The sequence below is a fragment of the Puntigrus tetrazona genome, chromosome 15 (genome assembly GCF_018831695.1).
Source record: "Puntigrus tetrazona isolate hp1 chromosome 15, ASM1883169v1, whole genome shotgun sequence".
Lineage (NCBI taxonomy): Eukaryota > Metazoa > Chordata > Actinopteri > Cypriniformes > Cyprinidae > Puntigrus > Puntigrus tetrazona.
The window spans coordinates 4,785,482-4,805,804 of NC_056713.1; the positions used below are offsets into that span (position 1 = coordinate 4,785,482).

At 36.9% G+C, this 20,323-nt stretch overlaps 3 protein-coding genes across 3 annotated transcripts; all 3 read right to left on the reverse strand.

Annotated features, from left to right (window-relative positions):
• Nucleotides 1-1,848: 1,848 nt before the first annotated feature.
• On the reverse strand, nt 1,849-2,948 carry LOC122359422 (olfactory receptor 52K1-like). Its single transcript, XM_043259715.1, has one exon. It carries the CDS (start codon nt 2,946-2,948, stop codon nt 2,001-2,003), a length of 948 nt encoding a protein of 315 aa, XP_043115650.1. The 3' UTR covers nt 1,849-2,000.
• An 8,647-nt stretch (nt 2,949-11,595) lies between these two features.
• LOC122359246 (olfactory receptor 52K1-like) lies at nt 11,596-14,483 on the reverse strand. Its single transcript, XM_043259551.1, has one exon. The coding sequence runs from the start codon at nt 12,541-12,543 to the stop codon at nt 11,596-11,598; it is 948 nt and encodes a 315-aa protein (XP_043115486.1). The 5' UTR covers nt 12,544-14,483.
• A 258-nt stretch (nt 14,484-14,741) lies between these two features.
• LOC122359264 (olfactory receptor 52N2-like) lies at nt 14,742-18,295 on the reverse strand. The gene is made up of 2 exons (XM_043259573.1): nt 17,950-18,295; nt 14,742-16,028 (listed from the first exon to the last, which is right to left on the reverse strand). Exons 1-2 carry the CDS (start codon nt 18,287-18,289, stop codon nt 15,538-15,540), a joined length of 831 nt encoding a protein of 276 aa, XP_043115508.1. The 5' UTR covers nt 18,290-18,295; the 3' UTR covers nt 14,742-15,537.
• Between the last annotated feature and the right edge of the window lie 2,028 nt (nt 18,296-20,323).

A 20,323-nucleotide genomic window follows, 5' to 3' on the forward strand; every position in this document is an offset into this window, starting at 1 on the left:
AACTACAATGTGAACAAGGCTCGTCCCAATCGGTCTGACTGGTGATTAAAAATACCAAATTGCTCATAACTCAAGTGTTTTATGTCATTGGAATTCTTGGCTCATGCCAGGGAAACTCACAACCAGTATTTTTTGCATACTAGTCTTACTTTTTTTGCCCGATTGGACCCAAATCAGTGCAGAATATTTTCAACTTGTCATCGGAAAGTAATGCAAAAATGTTTAGGGGTGGGGCCACTTTTAGTCAAAATGCCTTTAACTCCTAAACAGAATGAAATATCTTGAGACTCAGAGCAATTAAGTAAGAGCTCAGTCTGAGGTCACAGGGAAAATCATGCATCACTTGGTGGTCCTATAAAAACATAAAAATTACTTTAATTATGCACAAATTTGTCCTATCAGCATATAGGCATGCACAGTCTTGGTCCAGTATGTCTATGAGTACATTTGTGTATCTCATTTGTGTTGCCATTGACTGATTGAGTTTGAGCAGCTGTTAGTCAAGGTTAATGGAGGCTGATCGGAATGAAACACAGCCTTAAATCAGACACATTTTTATTATACTTTTATTTTATACAACTTTCCCTCTAGAAACCATGCTGTCAATCACATTGTTTATTAAACAGGTCCTCCTTTATATTGAGTGTCCTACCTGTAGTAACTAGATGCGTACGTAGCATGTAACCACAGTGAGGGTTGCCAGGTTTTTTCAGCCATACCTGCCCAGTTGCTACTTGCTTTTTCATAGGGGAAAAGTAAGTTCAGGTGGGGTAAAATATGTTTTTGGTAATACGTGAACGGAATCACTTAAACCCCCCGGACATGAAAAATGTCCAAGTAGCTCAATTCCGTGGAAAACCCACAGATTGACAACACTGATCCGAATGTAAGCACACACTGGTACGTAGTATCTATCTAGCTGTAATATTTCTGTAACTAATGTAGCAAGTCTCAGAATGGCATGTTTAAGTACAAACAGGACATTGGTAACACACATTTTTTCACTTCAATAAGTACTTGTGTAACATGAATTATAGCTATGTTTTGTAACAATGTATAAGAGTAATAGGAACAGTTTGATCCAGGGGCTGGAGATGAGTAGGTTTAGGGATATGTAAAGTGGGAGGAGTTGGACCTGGAGTTGGTGTAATACTAGCGTACTTACATGTTAACTCCTCGGGAACTGCCCATGTAATATAACACTTGCTGTTAGTCATTTTACAAACTTGTACTTTCATTACCAAGAAGTGTAAGCGTTGACTTTGGGTAAATATTTAAATATTCTCAATCATTTAACAAACAATTTGATTCATATTTGTGGTTCCTCACAATAGTTGAGAACCATGTAGCCCTCTATTTCAGTCCTGGGAAATTTGAATTGTAATTGAATGTATTTAAACTTTGACAAAGGTTTTTATCCACGTCCATGTGTATATACATACATATTATGACATGCCATTCAGGAAAACTTGAATACATGGAATGAAAGTCTGAATATAAGGAATGAAAGTCTGAATATATGGGATGAAACTTGAATTGGGTATATGCAGGTAATGAGCATATCAAAAGGCAGATGGTGCTACTGACCTGCTGGATGTAAATTTAATGTAAGTTATGTCTGTGTTGGCCTTCAAGGAGCCGGGTTAAACAACACTGATTTAGAGTCTGTCATGGAACATTATCAGTTTAGATACAAAGTGAGTTGAAGTGAGTTACTACACTACTGGAAATGAATTATTATTAACTATTAGTAGTTTTTTTGTAGGCTCTGTTAGGCATGAGAAATGTTTGGAAACTGCTTTTCAATGGAGGGCTGTTTGCTTTTTTAATGGATTCAGTTCTTTATTAATCCAAAAATGCATACATAAAAATGTGCACAGTGGCATGTAATTTTTGTAAATATTTTCAACCTTGTTGACCTAATTGCACAAATGTAAGCTAAATAATAAAATTGCACATAAATATAATCTTACATAAATGTTACAATTTTAGCGGATATCTTACAATGAATGTATTTTTCCTTCGCTTATAAACTGAAGAAACTTTTGTCTTATTTCTTTTGTTCTCACTCCATAAACAATCGGGTTAAAACAACTTGGAAAAAGTATGTACATTGTGCTCACAAACACACGACTATTAGTAGAAAAATTATTTCTTATTCTGTATGACATGAATGCAATCAGGGCAAAAATCAAATTACTTGCCATAACTATGATGTGAGTAATGCAGGTGTTTATGGCCTTCATGTGGGCTTTACCAGATTTAAACAAAGAGGAAAAAATCACAACATAAGAAATGGTCACAATAATAAAATCTGCAGTTGGTATTAAAAAAACAGTCAAAAGTCCTACAATGTTATTTATAGTTATATCTCCACAAGCTAACTGAACCAATGCCATGTGCTCACAAAAACAATGCTCAATAATATTTGTTACGCAAAATTGTAGTTTTCCAGCCAGAGAGACCATGCTGATATTCAGGAGTCCATTTCTGATGACTGGCACAACGACAAACTTTACAAAGTTAGGGATTTCCATGTATTTGTTATAATATAGAGGTCTGAATATTGCAAAGTAACGGTCCGCTGCCATCCACAAAATCAATGTAGACTGAAATGAGCCAACAAAATTTATGAAAAACATTTGTATCAAACAACCAGTAAGTGATATGCCACTCCAATTAAATAAAAAGCTTAGAAGCATGTTAGGCACAAAAAATATAGGCAACATTAAGTCAACAACTGCCATCAAAGCTATTAATACATACATAGGAGAATGCAGAGACTTTTGAAATATAGTTAAAAATATCAGAATGAAATTTGCTGTAATAGCCAATAAAAAAATCAGAAAAAAAGGGATGAATAAAAAAGGCCTCCATTCTCCTAGACTGTAGAAACCATTCAGTTTGAAGTCTATGAATGAAATATTTGGAGCAGTAAGATTCGTCATGTTGATCAATCCTTTTTAGCCTTCTGTTCAAATAAGTCTCAAAGCCTAAAGACAGAAACTAAAATTTACAATAAACTATAGTACAGTACAACACATTTTTGATTCTAGGATTTTACTGTTCAGCTCCAACCCTGATCAAACACAACTGGACAGTTAATTAGGATCTGAAGGACAATTAAAGACAGGTGTGTTTGATCAGGGTGGGAAGTGAACTCTGCATCATATAAAAAAAAAACACTTATAATAATAACAGTTGTAACAATTAATCTTTGTTAACATTGTATGCTGTCAAAATGCGATGCTGAGATTTACCGTAATAGTCAGGTCTCTTTGTTATATTGTGATATAAAGCTGCTGTGGAGAAAAAATACATTTGATAATTTATAAGTAATAAGTTATGATGTTCAATTAATTACAATTATATACATATACATACAACACATAAAACTAAATCAAACATGATATGTTTACCTAAACAGGCATTTCATACATAAACCTGTGGTCTCCCCAGTACATTAATGAATAGAAATCTTTTCCTCATGTCATTTTTCCCCTGTCATAATGCTACCTTACATTTCAGAGAGAAATGAAAGCTTGCCACAAAATCGTGGTCTCTAAATACCGCATGATGTGTTCCCATGGGTCTGGCTGTTCTCATAGTGTTTCCAAACACCATTTTTTTCTCCCAGAAAATGCAATCATGCATATATATAAACTATATTAAACCCCTAGAACCTTAAATAATTTCAACATTTTTTAAATGTAATTTTTTTTTTTAAATGTAAATAAAATGTAAAGAACTTTTTTTTTGACATAATACTGCCCAAATGTTGCAAAATTCTCATTGACTGCTCTTATAGTTTCATCATGCTGTAAAATCCAAATTTAAACAGCAAAGCCGTTGCTCCCTCAGCACATTCCTGGGGATCGCATGTCAGTTTCTTTCACTTCTCAAGTGCACCCCAGCTATTCTTTTGAATTGGCAGAGGATATTTCCTCTCTTGCTTCTGCTAAGATGGAGAGTGCCACCTCAGAGCGCTCCTCTCGTGATAAGAAAGCGTATGAGGAGCTTCTTCACTTACATGTGGACTGGCCGCAGGAGCAGGAGACCTCCAAGCGACGGACTCTCACTTTCTTTAGCGATTTCCCTGGTGAGGTGATACGTTCATGAAGTAAGCCATATTCGTCCCGTGTCTTTGTATCATCAATGTTGATTTATTCAACCATCATTGATTCAAAGGCATGAGGTACACGATAATACCCCAGATCGAAGAGACACTTGCGGGCTATCTCTCTCCCCTCCAAGCCATGCAGTCTAACATTGGTTCTCAGATCTAATAGCCCTCTTTGACAGCTCACCGTGGGCAATTCCGATCAGGAGGAATCTTCTATCTCAGGCACAGGGACAATATTTCATTCCAGGCCAGAGCTCTGGAACCTTCACGTCTGGTCCCTGAGGGGGTCCAACTCAATCAATCAATCAATCAATCAATCATTTTTATTTATATAGCGCTTTTAACAACACAGGTTGCATCAAAGCACTGTACAGTATAATGACAGGGATGTATAATGACGAGAGTGACCAATTTCTCATTAAATGCAGAGACGGTCTCTGTAGTCAATTCAACGATAGTCACTAGAAGTTAAGTGTCCCCAACCAAGCAAGCCAGAGGCGACAGCGGCAAGGAAACAAAACCCCATGCATACAGAATGGAGAAAAAAAAAACCTTGGGAGGAACCAGACTCAGGGGTCAGTTCTCCTCTGACCGGACGCCCAGCACTTAACGTCCAGTTCAATTTTAAACGCAGCTGTGTGAGGTAGTGTAAATGACTTAGTGTGTGCGTGTGCGTGTGTGCATCAGGATCTGGTGATTGTTCCACGGGGCGCATCTAGGTGTTCTGTGATGAACATAATCTCTGGGTGCTGATCCACCATCTAGTCTGGATACAAACTGTGAAAACAGATTGAGAAAGAGACAGGACTAATATTAGCGTAGATGCCATTCTTTTTACGATGTCACAAGTACATCGTATTGTAGGAGTAGTGTTCCCGGTTCCAGCAAATCTAAGTAATGCAGCCTAAAAATCCTTTAACGGATTTGAATAATAAAAGGCGTGTTGGTGTGTTATGTGTAGGCTAAGTTAAAAAGATGTGTCTTTAATCTAGATTTAAACTGGCAGAGTGTGTCTGCTTCCCGAACAGAGTTAGGGAGATTGTTCCAGAGTTTAGGTGCTAGATAGGAAAATGATCTGCCGCCCGCAGTTGATTTTGATATTCTAGGTATTATCAAATGGCCAGAGTTTTGAGAACGCAGCGGACGTGCAGGACTATAATGTGATAAGAGCTCGCTCAAGTATTGAGGAGCTAAACCATTCAGGGCTTTATAGGTAATTAATAAGATTTTAAAATCTATTCGATGTTTGATAGGGAGCCAGTGCAGTGTTGACAGAACCGGGCTAATATGATCATACTTCCTAGTTCTAGTAAGGACTCTGGCTGCTGCGTTTTGGACTAGCTGAAGTTTGTTTATTAAGCGTGCAGAACAACCACCCAATAAAGCATTACAATAATCTAACCTTGAGGTCATAAACGCATGAATTAATATTTCTGCATTAGAGGTTGAAAGCATAGGTCATAATTTAGATATATTTTAAAGATGGAAAAACGCAGTTTTACAGATGCTAGAAACATGATTTTCGAAGGAAAGATTGCGGTCAAACAGCACACCTAGGTTCCTAACTGATGATGAAGAATTAACAGAGCAGCCATCAAGTGATAGGCTGTGTTCTAGATTATTATATGTGGGGTTTTAGGTCCAATTATTAGCACCTCTGTTTTCAGAATTTAACATTAAGAAGTTACTCATCATCCAGCTTTTTATATCGACTATGCATTCTGTTAGATTCTCAATTTGGTGTGTATCACCAGGCTGCGCTGAAATATAGAGCTGAGTATCATCAGCATAGCAGTGAAAGCTAACACCATGACTCCTGATAATATCTCCCAGAGGTAACATGTACAGGTTGAAAAGTAACGGTCCTAGCACTGAGCCTTGAGGAACTCCATATTTCACTTTTGATCGATATGATACCTCCTCATTTAATGCCACAAACTGATAGCGGTCAGATAGATATGATTTAAACCATGCTAAGGCGCTTCCTCTAATGCCAACATAGTTTTCTAGTCTATCCAAGAGAATGTTGTGATCGATAGTATCGAATGCTGTGCTAAGATCTAATAGCACTAATAATGAGATAAAACCACGATCAGATGATAAAAGCAGGTCATTAGTAACTCTAATGAGAGCAGTCTCAGTACTATGGTACGGTCTAAAACCTGATTGGAAATCCTCGCAGATACCATTCTTTTCTAAAAAGGAATACAGTTGTGAGGATACTACCTTTTCTAGTATCTTTGACAGAAAAGGGAGATTAGAGATTGGTCTGTAATTTACTAAGTCTTTGGGATCAAGATGTGGTTTCTTAATGAGAGGTTTAACTACAGCCAGTTTGAAGGTTTTGGGAACATATCCTAATGACAATGATGAATTAATAATGTTCAAAATAGGATCTATGACTTCTGGAAGCAGATCTTTTAATAGTTTAGATGGAACAGGGTCTAACATACATGTTGCTGGTTTAGATGATTTAACAAGTTTGTACAAGTCTTCTTCTCCTATAATAGAGAAAGAGTGTAGTTTTTCCTTAGGGGATCTAAAGCTCACTATCTGATGTGAAACTGTAGTTGACGGCTGCATAGTTTTATCTCTGATGGTATCAATCTTAGAAGTAAAGAAATTCATGAACTCATTGCAGCTATACTCTTGGGAAATATTAGCACCCGTTGATGCTTTATTTTTTGTTAATTTAGTTACTGTACTGAATAAATACCGGGGGTTGTGTTTGTTTTCTTCTAAAAGGGATGAAAAATAATCAGATCTTGCAATTTTAATGCTTTTCTGTATGACTGCATACTCTCCCGCCAGGCAATACAAAATACTTCTAATTTGGTTTTTCTCCACCTGCGCTCCATTTTCCGGGCTGCTCTCTTTAGTGTGCGTGTGTTGTCATTATACCATGGAGTCAGATTGTTTTCTTTTATCTTTTTTAAGTGCAAAGGAGCAACTGTATCTAAAGTGCTAGAAAAAAGAGAGTGCATAGTTTCTGTTATATCATCAAGTTTTTGCGTCGTATTGGATGAGCTAAGGAATTGAGATAAGTCAGGAAGGTTATTTAGAAAGCTTTCTTTTGTGGTGGAAGTGATGGTTCTACCATACTTGTAATAAGGTGCAGAGTTTACAGGTTTAACTATACAGAGTTCACACAAGACTAGATAGTGATCTGAAATGTCATCACTTTGCTGCAGTACTTCAACCATTTTAAAATCCATTCCATGTGACAGTATTAGATCTAGAGTATGATTTTGACAATGAGTAGGTCCAGACACGTGTTGTCTAACCCCAACAGAGTTCAAAATGTCTAAGAAAGCTGATCCTAATGAGTCTTTTTCATTATCAACATGGATATTAAAATCGCCAACAATTAAGACTTTATCTGCGGCCAGTACTAACTCAGTTAGAAAATCAGCAAATTCTTTAATGAAATCTGTGCTGTGCCCTGGTGGCCTGTATACAGTAGCCAGTACAAACATGACAGAAGATTTATCACTAGCACATGATTCTGTAGATAATGTTATATGCAGCACCAAAACTTCAAATGAGTTATACTTAAAGCCTGCCCTTTGAGAAGTACTAAGAATATTATTATAAATTGTAGCAACACCTCCCCCTCTACCTTTTAAACGTGGCTCATTTTTATAGAAATAATTTTGGGGGGTAGATTCATTTAGAGTAATATAATCATCTGGTTTTAGCCAGGTTTCTCTCAAACAAAGCAAATCTAGCTTCTGATCATTGATCAAATCATATACATAAAGTGCTTTTGTGGAAAGTGATCTAATATTTAGCGAGCCAAGTTTTATTGTTTGCTTATTTGAATTATAGGTAGTTTTAATTTGTTGGACATTAATTAAATTATTGCTTTTGATTAGGTTTGAACGTTCTCTGCATATTATAATTCGGGGAACAGACACAGTCTCTATAGTGTGATATCTAGGTGAAAGACTCTCTATGTGCTGAGAATTAACTGCCTTCTGTGACGTGAGGCAGCTAGCAGACGGTCGGTTTAGCCGGTCTGTCTGCTTCCTGACCTGGGCACTAGTTGGTCATGTTGGAGCTATAAGACTATATGCCATATTTCTAGATAGAAGTGCGGCACCACCCCAGGAGGGATGAAGACCATCTCTTTTCAACAGGTCAGGTCTGCCCCAGAAACTCATCCAATTGTCTATAAAGCCTATGTTGTTCTGCGGGCACCACTTAGACATCCAGCCATTGAGACCCAGCAATCTGCTGTAAATCTCATCACCCCACTAAGCAGGGAGGGGACCAGAGCAAATGACATTGTCCGACATCGTGCTTGCAAATTCACACACCTCTTTAATATTATTTTTAGTGATTTCCGACTGGCGAAGTCGAACATCATTAGCGCTGACGTGAATAACAATCTTACGAAATTTACGTTTAGCATTAGCCAGCACTTTTAAATTTGACAAGATGTCAGACGCTCTGGCTCCCGGTAAGCATTGGACTACGGTGGCTGGTGTCTCTATTTTCACGTTCCGTACAATAGAATCGCCAATTACTAGAGCACTTTGATCAGGTTTCTCAGTGGGTGCGTCACTGAGTAGGGAGAACCTGTTTGATGTTCTGATCGGAACGGAAGAGCGGTGTTTTGACCCGTGACTAGCCCGCCTCACGGTCACCCAATTGCCCTGCTGCAGGGGCTCTGAAGCTGGAACCGAACAATGTACACGATTCACTGTACTAGTCGCATCCAAAGCAGTATCTACAGCCCTCGCATTCTTACTGTCCTCAATTAAAGTTTGGATACGTGTCTCTAATTCTAAAACCTTCTCTGTCAGCCTAGCTATTTCCCTGCATTTATCACACGTGAATCCCTGATCACTAACAGAGAAGGATAAACTATACATGTGACAGACGGTGCAAGTGACAATGCAGGGAGAAGCCATTTACTCACCGTAAGGATTCACTTACCACTCTTGTTTTGATGAGCTTGTGAAAATGGAGCGAAGAGGAACAAATGAACAGGAGCAGAAAAAAGCCCACAATAGGCGAATAAGTGCAAGGGCTACTAGAAGAACCTAGGCCTTCAGGTGGTGTGTTTTTGAAAGTTGGTGCATGACACATCATGCAGACCCAGTTCACTGCCAGATTATTTTAGTGCTGGAGTTTCTGCACTTCCAGTACGGCAGCGTTGATATGTTTGTTCCCATTAGTGCTTTGAGCACAGCATCAAGAGTAGCTTTTGATAAGGGAACGTCTCGGGTTACTTGACTGTAACCCTGTTCCCTGAAAAAGTGTGAATGAGATGCTGCACCTCAATGCCGCACTGTAGGTGTGACTGGATGTCCTTTCAGACAAAATTAACCTGAGGATTGACCGTAAGCCATACGTGTAACAAGAACCTTAAGAAGGTTAAGTAATATTTATGAAGCATAAGATAGATATAATTTTAAATGTTATTGGAAAGACATATAAAAATTACAGCAGAATATTAGAAATCCAAGTTAAACTATGACTGGCCAGCTGAAAAGAAGATTGTTCTAAAAATCCTGCAAATGAATCACACATCAAATTAGGCTGAGAAATTACTCCCTAAAGATAATTAAGATAAATAAAGTCATTTATTGAGTCAATTATTCATTTATTTATTTTTTGTTATTCTTTCTCTCACTGTTAAAATTACATACTGATAATTTATTTGTCAGTGGACAAACATACAAAATAACTTTTTCACCACTGTATAAGGGGGTTGAATAAGCATGGGTATGATGGAGAGATTGGGTCCTTACTATCTCACTATATGGTTCCCTTGGTGTCATCAGAAGACTGTTATGCCAACCCCTGATGCTTGAGGGCACAGCAGTTTCTAGCAAGTCCTGTTCTTAGTCTTCTTCTTCTTCTTCTTCTTCCGCTTATCTGGGGTCGGGTCGCGGGGGCAACAGTCTAAGCAGGGACGCCCAGACTTCCCTCTCCCCAGACACTTCCTCCAGCTCTTCTGGAGGAACACCGAGGCACTCCCAGGCCAGCCGAGGAGGGCTTTTCCTCCCAATCACGCCCCTCCAGGTGTCACTAGCATCACCAACGTGAACGATGAAGTCCCCCAGCAGGACGATAGAGTCCCCCCAGGAGCACTTTCCAGCACCCCTCCCAAGGACTCCAAGAAGGCCGGGTACTCTACACTGCCATTCGGCCCTTAGGTACAAACATTGTTTCCCTATTTGACAGATCAATCTTTTACCCCTGAAAAAAAGTTCCAAAGTCTAACACTTGCTAGTTCTTAAAACCACAACATGGAAAACCTGCTAAGCAGGTTTATTAACTGCTTAGATCAATTTGCATCCTTCAGCAAGAGATTAAAACTTGCTTGTTGGCATTTACTTACATTAGGGTAAGAGCTGATCCTGTTTGTTTCAGGGAATCACAGTGCTTTGGATTGGCTGGGGATTTTCCTTGATATGTCATCAAGGAAAATACCCAGCCAATCCAAAGCACTGTGATTCCCTGAGACAAACTTTGGAAATCTCTTGTTTGTGAATGAATGTTGCCTGGTTACGGAAAGACTGTGGAAATCTTGTATTGGCTGTGGCTGCTGGTGCTTCTAATGCTCTTGAAGTTTTTCTTAAAGTCTGGTGCGCAGCTTTGGTCTTTAAGGTTTTCAGTTGAGTGTCAAGATGTTGTGCAGTGTGTTGGTGAGTTCTGGATGGCAGAAATGCTAGTGAGCCTTCATCGGTTTAAGCTGTGTTGCAGTTTTACCTTTGCTTTGGACATAGTAACATGGGGGTAGGTTTTTGCGAAGGGTTTTCTCAAAATACCAGAAATGTGAACCTGATTGTCTGTATATCAACATATTTTGTTTTCCGTATATCAGGGAATAAAGGCTACAATAGAAACCAAAACTATTTTTATATTTATTGTCTGTATACATGCTTAATTCACACCCCATATTAATGATTACATGTCACCCAATGTAATTCTGACCTCTTTGGTACACACTATTTTACTGAAAATATATATGGTTATATGATTATATGGTTGAATACCTGATTTATGGATAGTCTTGGTAGAGGGTCAACAAAATTTGTTTTGCATAGGCCATAGAAATTAGTGTATTATCAGCTGGCAAATTGTTGGTATTTTTCTAATATAAGTAAAACACAAAATAAATCCATTTACACTGATGCCGCATAAAGGTATTCCATATTTTAATAGTAAATAGATAATAGTGGAATAGTTTAATAGTACTTAAATTACTACTAATAGTGGATAAAAGGTACATACTATTGCATCACATAAAAATGCAATTAATTTTAAACGCAGTTAATAATTTAATAATTATGCACTCATAATTATATAATAAGAAGTCCACATATTTTTTGTCCCGTTGATCCAGTGACTTTTTTTAATTATTTGTTTATCACATGCAAAACTGCTTACAGTTTAAACTGTAACGTTAATAAAACAAATTCATATTATATGATTGATCCTATTGCAACTGTGTTTCTTTACAGAGGAAAGACCTTTATTTCACTAATTAACTGAAGAAATCTTTGTCTTATTTCCTTTGTTCTCACTCCATAAACAATTGGGTTAAAACAACTTGGAAAAAGTATGTACATTGTACTCACAAACACACGACTATTATTAGAAAAATTATTTCTTATTCTGTATGACATGAATGCAATCAGGGCAAAAATCAAACTACTTGTCATAATTATGATGTGAGTAATGCAAGTGTTTATGGCCTTCATGTGGGCTTTACCAGATTTATACACAGAGGCAAAAATCACAACATAGGACGAAGTAATGAGAATAAAATCTAAAGTTGGTATAAGGAAAGCAGTCAAAAGTCCTACCATGTTATTAATAGTTATATCTCCACATGCTAACTGAACCAATGCCATGTGCTCACAAAAACAGTGATCAATGACATTTGTTACACAGAATGTTAGTTTTCCAGCCAGAGAGACCATGCTGATATTCAGGAGTCCATTTCTGATTAATGGGACAGCAACAAACTTTAGGAAGTTTGGTATTTCCATGCATTTATGATAGTAAAGAGGTCTGCATATGGCAAAGTAACGATCCAGTGCCATCCACAAAAGCAAAGTAGACTGAAACGCCCCAACATAATGAATGCAAAACATTTGCATCAAACAGCCAACTATAGATATTCCACTCCAATTAAATAAAAAGCTTAGAAGCATGTTAGGTACAAAAAATATAGGCAAGATTAAGTCTACAACAGCCATCAAGGCTATTAATACATACATAGGAGAATGCAGAGACTTTTGACATATGATTAAATATATAAGAACAGAATTTGCTGTAAGAGACAATAAAAACATCAGAAAGAAAGGGATAAATAAAAAAGGCCTCCATTCTCCAAGGTTGTAGAAACCATTCAATTTGAAGTCTGTGAATGAAATATCTTGAGCAGTAAGATTCTTCATGTTGATCAATCCAGTACAGTAGGCAATACTACAATACAATGCATTTGACAATGTTTGATAAATAATCACTCATAGTGCTGCACACAGGCCTCTTTGTTAAATGATGTGAAGTTTCTGTGGAGAGAGAAAATTACACTTTTGACACCTTTACTTAGATGAGTGACTAATAATCATAATAAAAAAAATCTGAACTTCACATGCACATGGACTAAATAAGATGCAAGAGCCTTTCTGTACTTCCTCATCTAATTAGTTTTCCTGCCATATTGCTTTGTCTCACATTAGAGTAAAATGAAGACTTGCCACAAATCACGGTCTCTAAATACTCCATGTTGTGTTCCCATGAGCCTGTTCACTATCCCCACAAAGAAACAGATCTCTTCTTCCGGCGGGAGTATCGCGTCACAATATTGACCCAAAAAGTATCTTTTTCCTTTGATGGCAAAGCAGAAGTTGCACACACAATTTAGGGGACTCTTCATAGGTGTAATGGAGTTTATTTTGTACACACTGTATTTTCTTTTGCTCTTTTCATTTTGCTCTCGTGATACTTTGATGGCACATGTGACCATAAGGTGGCCGTAGCGTCAAAGTCAGACAAATTTTCTAACCAGAATGCATACCAGGAGAGCCAGTTGACAACATTGATTGTGCTCCATGTGTTTTTCTTTTCTAGTTGTGTTTGATTTTGCTAATTTCTGTGAGATTTTATGTCACTTTGATGTCATTTCTTCACTCAGGAAGTGTGTGTTCTTGTGGTCTGGTTGAAGCATATAGTGTGCACTTTCAGAGAATTGTAAGGCTAAAAATTGGTTAAAACGGTCTTTATGTCTGTGGTCTTGCATGATTTCAAAATCAGTTAAGATCTGATGTTTGATGTTTGTTAATTGACATTTTGCAAAAAACTCAGTTACTGTAGCTATGTACGATAAGCCGTACATCTCTCACGCTACACATCGTGATCTCACACTCTTGGAGCAATGTGAAACCAACAGCAGAGAGAACGAGTTACCCTACTTCTGGTATGAAAAAGGTTTAAGCTTTCAAATTATTGTTATTATTTCACTGTATCGCTTTAGTTCATGCGGCATGTGAACCAAACTTTACTTAAAGCATAAAGCAAACATAAACATGAATGAACATCAAAACGTATTTTATATCAACCACGGAAAGACGTTTATCGACACATTTTTCATGTAGAGGTCCACAAAAGTTAACCTATTCTCCTGTCTGATCTGTTTGTCGGACAAGATGGAGGATTCAGCATTATGATTCGTTAGATTGCCTCATAGTCAAGCTCTTCGAAAAGGGTCAGTTTGTCCTGTTCGATTGCTTCCATTACCATGGTTAAACATTCTTTGATTAATTCTGTTTGTGTGTTTTTCATTTGTCTTGGCTTTTATCTCATGTTTTATAGGCTGAATTATTTGTCAGTTCCTATCTGTATGTATGTCTGTGTTTAACGCCATTCTTGTTCTTCCATGTATTTCTTCTTCAAGAAAGTTGTCATTGCAACCACACTTATTGATATTGTTTTGTGTAATTATGGCAAAATCATACATCCTTACTTAAATGCTATAGTTTCAGCATATTATGTTCATGATCACTTTTAAAATGGATTTCTTTACAAAGGAAAGACCTTTATTTCACTTATAAACTAAGTTGTCTTATTTAGTGGGACAACAATAAACTTTAGAAAGTTTGAAGCCTGAGGTCTGTGAGTAGATTATTTTGAGCAGAATGATTCTTCATGTTGATCAATCCAATATAGTAAGCTATACTACAGAACATTGCGTTTAACGGCATTAGATAACTTTTTTTTTTAAATGCCCCTTTGTTAAATAGTGATTTGAAGTTGATCTTCTTCCTGCATGATATCACAATTACAATTACCGAATAGGATCTTTCTAAATTCATGGTAGACTAATGCAAAGTTTCACTCTGATAAAGCAACATACTGTATAAATTGCATATATATATATATGCAATTTATATATATATATATATATATATATATATATGCAATTTATACAGTATAGCTCCGATATACCAGTGGTAACACTTTATTCCGTTAGCCCACTTTAGACATTTTACTAACAGTAAGTAACTTTGCAACTCTTACTGTCAACTAACAGTCATTAGAGTATTAGTAGACTGTCTGTTTTATAACTTCTAACACTTTATTTCAACAGGTCCACAACATGCTGACTGTCAGAAACATATATATGTCAACTTATATGTCTAACCCTAAACCTATAATAACAGTCTGCTCTGAGATTTAGTAGACATGCAAATTATGACCAATAGTTGACATGTAGTTTACGTGTAGTTACAAAGTTACTTAGTAGAAGGTCTAGAGTGGACTTTTAAATAAGGTGTAAACTAACCATTTAATTAAGATCTTCAGAAGCACTTGAAAATTACAGGCAGGTTTGCTGAAGCAGGGTTGGAACTGAACTCCAGGAACAGGGTTGGGCACCACTGTTACAGTATACTGTACTGTATATCTTCTGACCTCATTCAAATAACTCTCAAGACTATATTGCATAGTATTGTGTCTTGTTGACAAAGGTTAAAGGCACAAATTCTGCCCATCATTGTCTAGTTCAGCCAGAACAAAAAAAAAATTCTAGAAATCAAAATTAGTACCGACAATAGTGGTGAGGCAAGCAAGAATAACACCAAATTTCTGCCTTATTTATATAAAAAACATTCACCCAAAATGAAGGTTTACTCACCATCAGGCCATCCAAGATTTAGTGGAAGATTTGGTCAGCTGTTTGAACTTCTTTGTTTCTGTTCTAATAAAGAAACAAACTAATCTAGATCTTGTCTATCCTAGGGATTAGTACATTTCCAGCAAATTGTATTGTTTTTTACTATTCCTTTAAAGATAATGGCAAGATAATGGCAAGAAGTCATTTGTGGACATTTCTTTTATTAAAATTAATTTCAGTGTATTATCATGTTTTTTTTATTGTCCAATGGAAATATCTATACATCACTTATAAACTGAAGAAACTTTTGCCTTATGACTCCATAAACAATTGGGTTAAAACAACTTGGAAAAAGCAAGTACATTGTGCTCACAAACATGCGACTATTATTAGAAAAATTATTTCTTATTCTGTATGACATGAATGCAATCAGGGCAATGCAGGTGTTTACGGCCTTCATTTGGGCCTTACCAGATTTAAACACTGAGGCAAAAATCACAACATATGAAACAGCAATAAGAATACAATCAGTAGTTGGTATAAGGAAAGCAGTTGAAAGTCCTAAAACATTATTAATAGTTATATCTCCACATGCTAACTGAACCAATGCCATGTGTTCACAAAAACAGTGATCAATGACATTTGTTGCACAAAATGACAGTTTTCCAGCCAGAGAGACCATGGTGACAATGAGGAGTCCATTTCTGAATACTGGCACAACAACATACTTTACAAAGTTAGGGATTTCCATGTACTTATGATAGTAAATGTCAGGGGTTGGCAGTGGCCAGTTGTGTTTGTCTTGTGTTTTGTTGTCCTGGAGCACATGGCCTTTGTTTTGACAGCTCGCCATGTGCTTTGCTGTTAACTCCTCCCCTCTTGTTAACCCTAATTGTTTCACACTCCTGCACCCCATTTCTGTCAATTATCCTCCCTACTTATCTCCTTGTGTTTTCTGTCCTTTTGTCAGTCCGTCGTCTGATGTTGGTTGAAGCCTGATAAGTTATCAGAAATGTCTAAATTAACAGAGTGTGTTAAAGACATAAAAGACTGGATGACTAGAAATTTTCTTCTATTAAACTAATAAAACAGAGGTGCTTTTTATCGGACCAAATTCATGTTCACAGCAAATTTCTGAGCTCAAACTACAATTAGATGGATGTGATATAAACGTTACTCTGACAGCTAAAGACTTGGGTGTGATATTGGACAGCAACCTGTCCTTCGAACACCCTATCACTCATGTTACAAAATCTGCCTACTTTCATCTTAGAAATATTGCTAAACTCAGACGCATGCTCTCTCTCTCAGATGCAGAAAAGCTAGTTCATGCGTTCATGACATCTAGACTGGATTACTGTAATGCGCTGCTTGCTGGTTGTCCAGCATCTTCAATAAACAAGCTTCAGTTAGTGCAGAACGCAGCCGCTCGAGTTCTTACCAGGACAAGGAAATATGATCATATAACCCCAGTTTTATCCTCCCTGCACTGGCTGCCTGTTAATTTCCGGATTGATTTTAAAGTACTGTTACTGACCTACAAGGCTCTAAATGGTTTAGCCCCCATTTATCTGACCAGCCTTCTGTCTCGCTACAACCCGTCACGCTCTTTAAGATCACAAAACACAGGGCTCCTGGTAGTTCCTCGTATAGCAAAGTCTACTAAAGGTGGTCGAGCGTTTTCACATTTGGCACCCAAACTCTGGAATAACCTTCCTGCAAATGTTCGGGGATCAGACACACTCTCTCAGTTTAAGTCTAGGCTAAAGACATATCTTTTTTGCAAAGCATACTCATAAAGATTCACATAAACCTATGCTACAGTACATCGTGATTCTCAATAGTATGAATGGCCGCTACGCTAATTATCCTTTTGTCTCCACCTCAGGATGCACATCCCGAGGCATCTAGTTACCGAGCCTCTCCAGTGGACCTAGTGAGGAGATGACCTTCCTGCGATGACGTCGAGGAAAACTTAACCTTCCGTCTGGACTAATTCTATCTTGAACTTTCTGCATTGTAATTCATCCTGCTGTATTGTAATGCATCCTGCTGTGTAGTGATTTGCTGTTGTCTGTGGAATGATTTGCTTTTGTTATGTAATAATTTGCTTTTGTGAAGCTGCTTTGGAACAATAGCCATTGTAAAAAGTGCTATACAAATAAACTTGAAACTTGAATTGAATGTTGGTGCATTCTGATGCTGAACCTCAGATCAAGTTTTTGTTTGTCCAGTCTTAGTCCTGTTTTCAGTCTAGTTAGTACTGTTTTTGCCTTGTTGACTTTTTGTTTGCTAGTTTCTCGTTTCCCCTTTTTGGCCCTGTCTCTCCAGCTCACCTTTTACCCGGCTCAGGACTCTCCTCTCACAGATGACCTTCGGGTGCCAGTACCCGTCTCGGTCCTCTAGTGGGCAGATGCTGGACGTGGCTACGGCGTGAGGCTCCCCAGTTACCGCTTTGACCGGCCACCTTTTTCCCGCCCCACCGGTTGGGTCTGGTTCACCCTTCGTCCCATCTAATGGTGTCCGTTTGATGAGCCATCCTTCACCTCCTCTGCAGCTGGGATTGTGGCTGGAGTCGACGGCCAGTTATTTCACCCTTTTTGGACAATTACACAAGAACCCTTGTTTGTCAAATAAAAATTTTTTTTTCCTTCTGCAATTGGGTCTGCTCGTCTGTCCTGACAGTAAAGAGGTCTGCATATGGCAAAGTAACGATCCAGTGTTTGTATCGAACAACCAACTAGGGATATCCCACCCCAGTTGAATAAAAAGCTAAAAAGCATGTTAGGTACAAAAAATATAGGCAAGAGCAGGTCTACAACAGCCATCAACCCTATTAGCACGTACATTGGAGAATGCAGAGATTTTTGAGATATAATTAAGCATATAAGAATAGAATTTGCTGTAAGAGACAGTAAAAACATTAGAAAGAAAGGGATAAATAAAAAAGGCCGCCATTCTCCTAGGCTGTAGAAACCATTTAATTTGAAGTCTGTGAATGAACTATTTTGCGCAGAAATGTTCTCCATGCTGATCAATCCATTTACAATGTTCTTATAAAAAAGTAATCACTCCTTAAGGACTAAAACATATTGCTATTAGTACAGTACGCTATGCTACATTGATACATTAGCACATGGTTTGGATTTACCCGTAAATGAAGTTTTCACGTATTATCAATATTAAAGGATTAGAATACACGTAGGCTTTACCTTATGGTATAGGGAGGTCTCTTTGTTGCTGTGATATAAAAAAGTTAAGCTGATATTTATAAGTCAAATGTTTTAATTAATATACATATTAAATCATATAAAAAGCAGGAAATGTAGATATAACTGTTGTAAAGAAGATATGATAGTATATTTAACTTTTATCTTTTATGAACAAAAATCTGTTCTATTTTTTTCTTAGGTTTGAATGAAATGAAAGTTAAATCGTGGTCTCTAAATACACATGCTGTGTTCCCATAAGTCGTTTATCTATTCCCATAGAGGAATAGAGCTCTTTTCTTTAAATGTATAAGGTTCCACATATTACTTCAGTGAAAAGTATTGTAATATCAGATTTTTTTTTGTTGCATGTACAAAATATGCAACATATATTTTAAAGAAGAGATTTATTTAATTGTGTGTTGGTGTTACAGCAATAGCAATAGCATTAAAAAGTGTGACTCATTTTGCACATTTTGTAATAAAATAATAATAATAATAATAAATAAATTCCAAAAAAACGAATAAAATATATATTACATAATAACATGTGAAGTTACTGAAAATCTTTGAAAAACATTGACTTTTGAGCAAACTGATTACCTTAAACCATTTAATTTTTAAAACTAATAGTTATGAGTACGCTTAACTTATTTCAGTTGAGTTTAGTAAAAGGAGTGGTTAATTGGTTAAGTGATTAATTGAGAGATGATTGAGCACTAAGGTCTGCTGTTACCAAATAGAATCCCTGAAGGCTGCTTGTCTAGATCTTGTCACGAGAGAAACACAAGAACTACTTTAGTCATAGCCTTAGACGAAATCAGCTGAAACAGAAGAGATTAAATATCTCAAGATCTGATTAAATAATTCCACAAATTTTCCTCTTCTCTGGCTGTTTTTTTGTTATTATAGAGAAGCCCAGAGAAAATATGAGCAGGTGTTGATGATGGCATAATGAGCTGATCTCATTTGCAGTCTAATTGGTTGGTTTTGTGATGATCAGCCAAACAGTTTGTGAACATACATTTTTCATCAGAATAAATCAGACTCACACAGACATCAGTAATCAGCATATGAACCTCAACAATGGTGACAATAAACAAAATATTCAGACAGACCTCTGAACATCACAAAACAACCAACTAATAAAAAACCTACAAACATAAAAGCATATAGCGAAAAAGAAAATGGACAATTCACCCATTTTTATTCGAACCTACAACGTTTTTACATGCTTTACTGCATGTTTTGCCGCAGTTTCAAAGAGAAATGTCCACTGAGTAGTACTAAAACACAGGTTTAATATGTGAACCCTCACATATTTTTATTACATTGATATAGTTACGTATTGCAGTCGCTAAAAGTTGAATATGTGTGATGCTAACATTTAACAGCATCGGTTTTCAAATATCCCAGCATATTAATATTGTTTTTAAATCCTAACATGATATTCTTCAAGGAATTGTGTGAAAATTATGCTTCATTAAAGGAAAGGAATAAAATGTGTTAGTTTTACTGCCTATAGTGTGCATTCCTTTTAGTACACTTTTCGTGTCTTGCTAAAACGGTACGTTTATACCATGAAACCAGGTTTTGCATTGCATCATGCATTTTTTTCTTTTCAACAATCACTATTGTTGAGATTCAAATGCTAATTATTGATGTCTGTGTGACTCTTATTGCTACCATAGTGTTTTATGTTAAGCGATTGTCGCAAAACCACTGGCTTTTAGAATCACTTTTACTATAAATAATACAACATCTGTTTGATCAAATACTAGACTCCAAATAAGATAAGGTTACTAATTATTGATTAACAACCAACACCCGATAATAATTTCTCTGGGCTTTTGT

Bases quoted from the DNA above. Each gene is read 5' to 3' on its own strand.
- LOC122359422 (XM_043259715.1), bottom strand. From the start codon at position 2,948: ATGACGAATCTTACTGCTCCAAATATTTCATTCATAGACTTCAAACTG.
- LOC122359246 (XM_043259551.1), bottom strand. From the start codon at position 12,543: ATGAAGAATCTTACTGCTCAAGATATTTCATTCACAGACTTCAAATTG.
- LOC122359264 (XM_043259573.1), bottom strand. From the start codon at position 18,289: ATGGAGAACATTTCTGCGCAAAATAGTTCATTCACAGACTTCAAATTA. The intron at 16,029-17,949 runs TTTACTGTCAGG...CAACCCCTGACA, and splicing joins CTTTGCCATATGCAGACCTC to TTTACTATCATAAGTACATG.